This window comes from Aplysia californica, unplaced genomic scaffold (assembly GCF_000002075.1).
Source record: "Aplysia californica isolate F4 #8 unplaced genomic scaffold, AplCal3.0 scaffold00952, whole genome shotgun sequence".
Classification (NCBI taxonomy): domain Eukaryota; kingdom Metazoa; phylum Mollusca; class Gastropoda; order Aplysiida; family Aplysiidae; genus Aplysia; species Aplysia californica.
In genome coordinates, this window is record NW_004798222.1 from 114,239 (window position 1) to 115,631 (window position 1,393).

At 49.2% G+C, this 1,393-nt stretch overlaps 1 protein-coding gene across 1 annotated transcript in view; it reads left to right on the forward strand.

Annotated features, from left to right (window-relative positions):
• Positions 1 to 12: 12 nt before the first annotated feature.
• The window catches only part of LOC101848004 (alpha-tocopherol transfer protein-like), a gene marked incomplete in the record, with an annotated part of 9,578 nt that continues 8,197 nt past the window's right edge, over positions 13 to 1,393 (forward strand). The window contains 1 exon segment of the mRNA XM_005110831.3: positions 13 to 217. Coding sequence (XP_005110888.3) covers positions 67 to 217 — 151 coding nt within the window.

Consider the following 1,393-nt stretch of genomic DNA (forward strand, 5'->3'; position numbering starts at 1 on the left):
CCCACCCACCCATCCACCCATCCACCCACCCATCCATCCATCCATCCACCCATCCACCCATCCACCATGTCGGTATCGGCCAATGAGGAGTTCAGCCACTACGTATGTCGCATGTGCCCCGAGGCGCTCCAGAGGGCCAGACAGGAGCTTCATGAGGACCCCGACACAAGGCTACTAGAGGCCAGCACCTTCAAACAGAGGCTGCAGAAAGTGCCGGGTAACGACTTGGTTCCGAAATAACCGATAAATTTTTTTACATTATTTTTTTTACTGAGGTAGGATTAGGATTTATGGCAGAGTCCTGTACTGGGATAAATGTGCCAGGTTAATTTAGTTTAATTCGACTGGTTTTTACTTGGAGAAAGTGTATAATTTATAGGGGGAACTCGGATGTGGCCGGGCATGGAGAGGGATGTGTGCCCCCCCTCCCCAAGGGCAGTGCTACAGACTGAAGTGTCTTTAGGCCATTCCCAAAGGGGGGATATCAACATGTTCTTATGCACAGTAGAATTGTACATGGGCTGATTTATCAATGTCATGCTCATACTGTGCCCCGATACAACATAGTGAAAACTGCTGCTTTTTTCCCCTCATCCTTACTATCGTCATTTTCCCTCTATCTACTTGTTTTGTATGTTTGTCTCTCTCTTGTGAACTGCTATTTCCGAGGTGCCTTGATAGTCGAAGCAGACTTTGAGCTGTTGAGGCTGGAGAGGTGAGTAGAGTAAGCCTGATTCCCCTTTTGGGCGGCTCTGTTGACATCCACCCCTTGGCACTCCTATGACCTCATACGATTGCGAGCGCGTAAAACCTTACTAAAACTAAAACTAAGGAGAGGGATGGGTTCCGCCTTGCGATAATGCCCAAGACTCGCCTCTGTGAAAATGGCAATGAAAAGCTTATTAAAGAAGAAGAGACCGTGTCACCAGTGAAGAAATGAAAAGACGCGTGACATAAAATGTAACCGGGCCTTACACCGGCCTCCTATCATTGGTCAAGCAACGCACGCTGAAATGGTACGGCCGTGTCACCCCTTTCTTCAGGCCTTGCTGAATCCATTCTTCAGGGCACAGAGCAGGGTGGACGAAGGAAGGACGGAGGAGAGGCAGACAGAAGTAAAGATGGGAGGATAACATCCGAGGATAGACAGACGGAAGTAAAGATGGGAGGATAACATCCGAGGATAGACAGACAGAAGTAAAGACGGGAGGATAACATCCGAGGATAGACAGACGGAAGTAAAGATGGGAGGAAAACATCCGAGAATGGACAGCCACGGAGGAGCTGTGGGGCACACTGAGGAAAGCCGAGAGCCGAGAGGGGTGGAGGAGATTTATAGTCATCTGTCAAACTACTGAGGCGACCCAACAAAGGGAAATCTACGGGAGCAGCA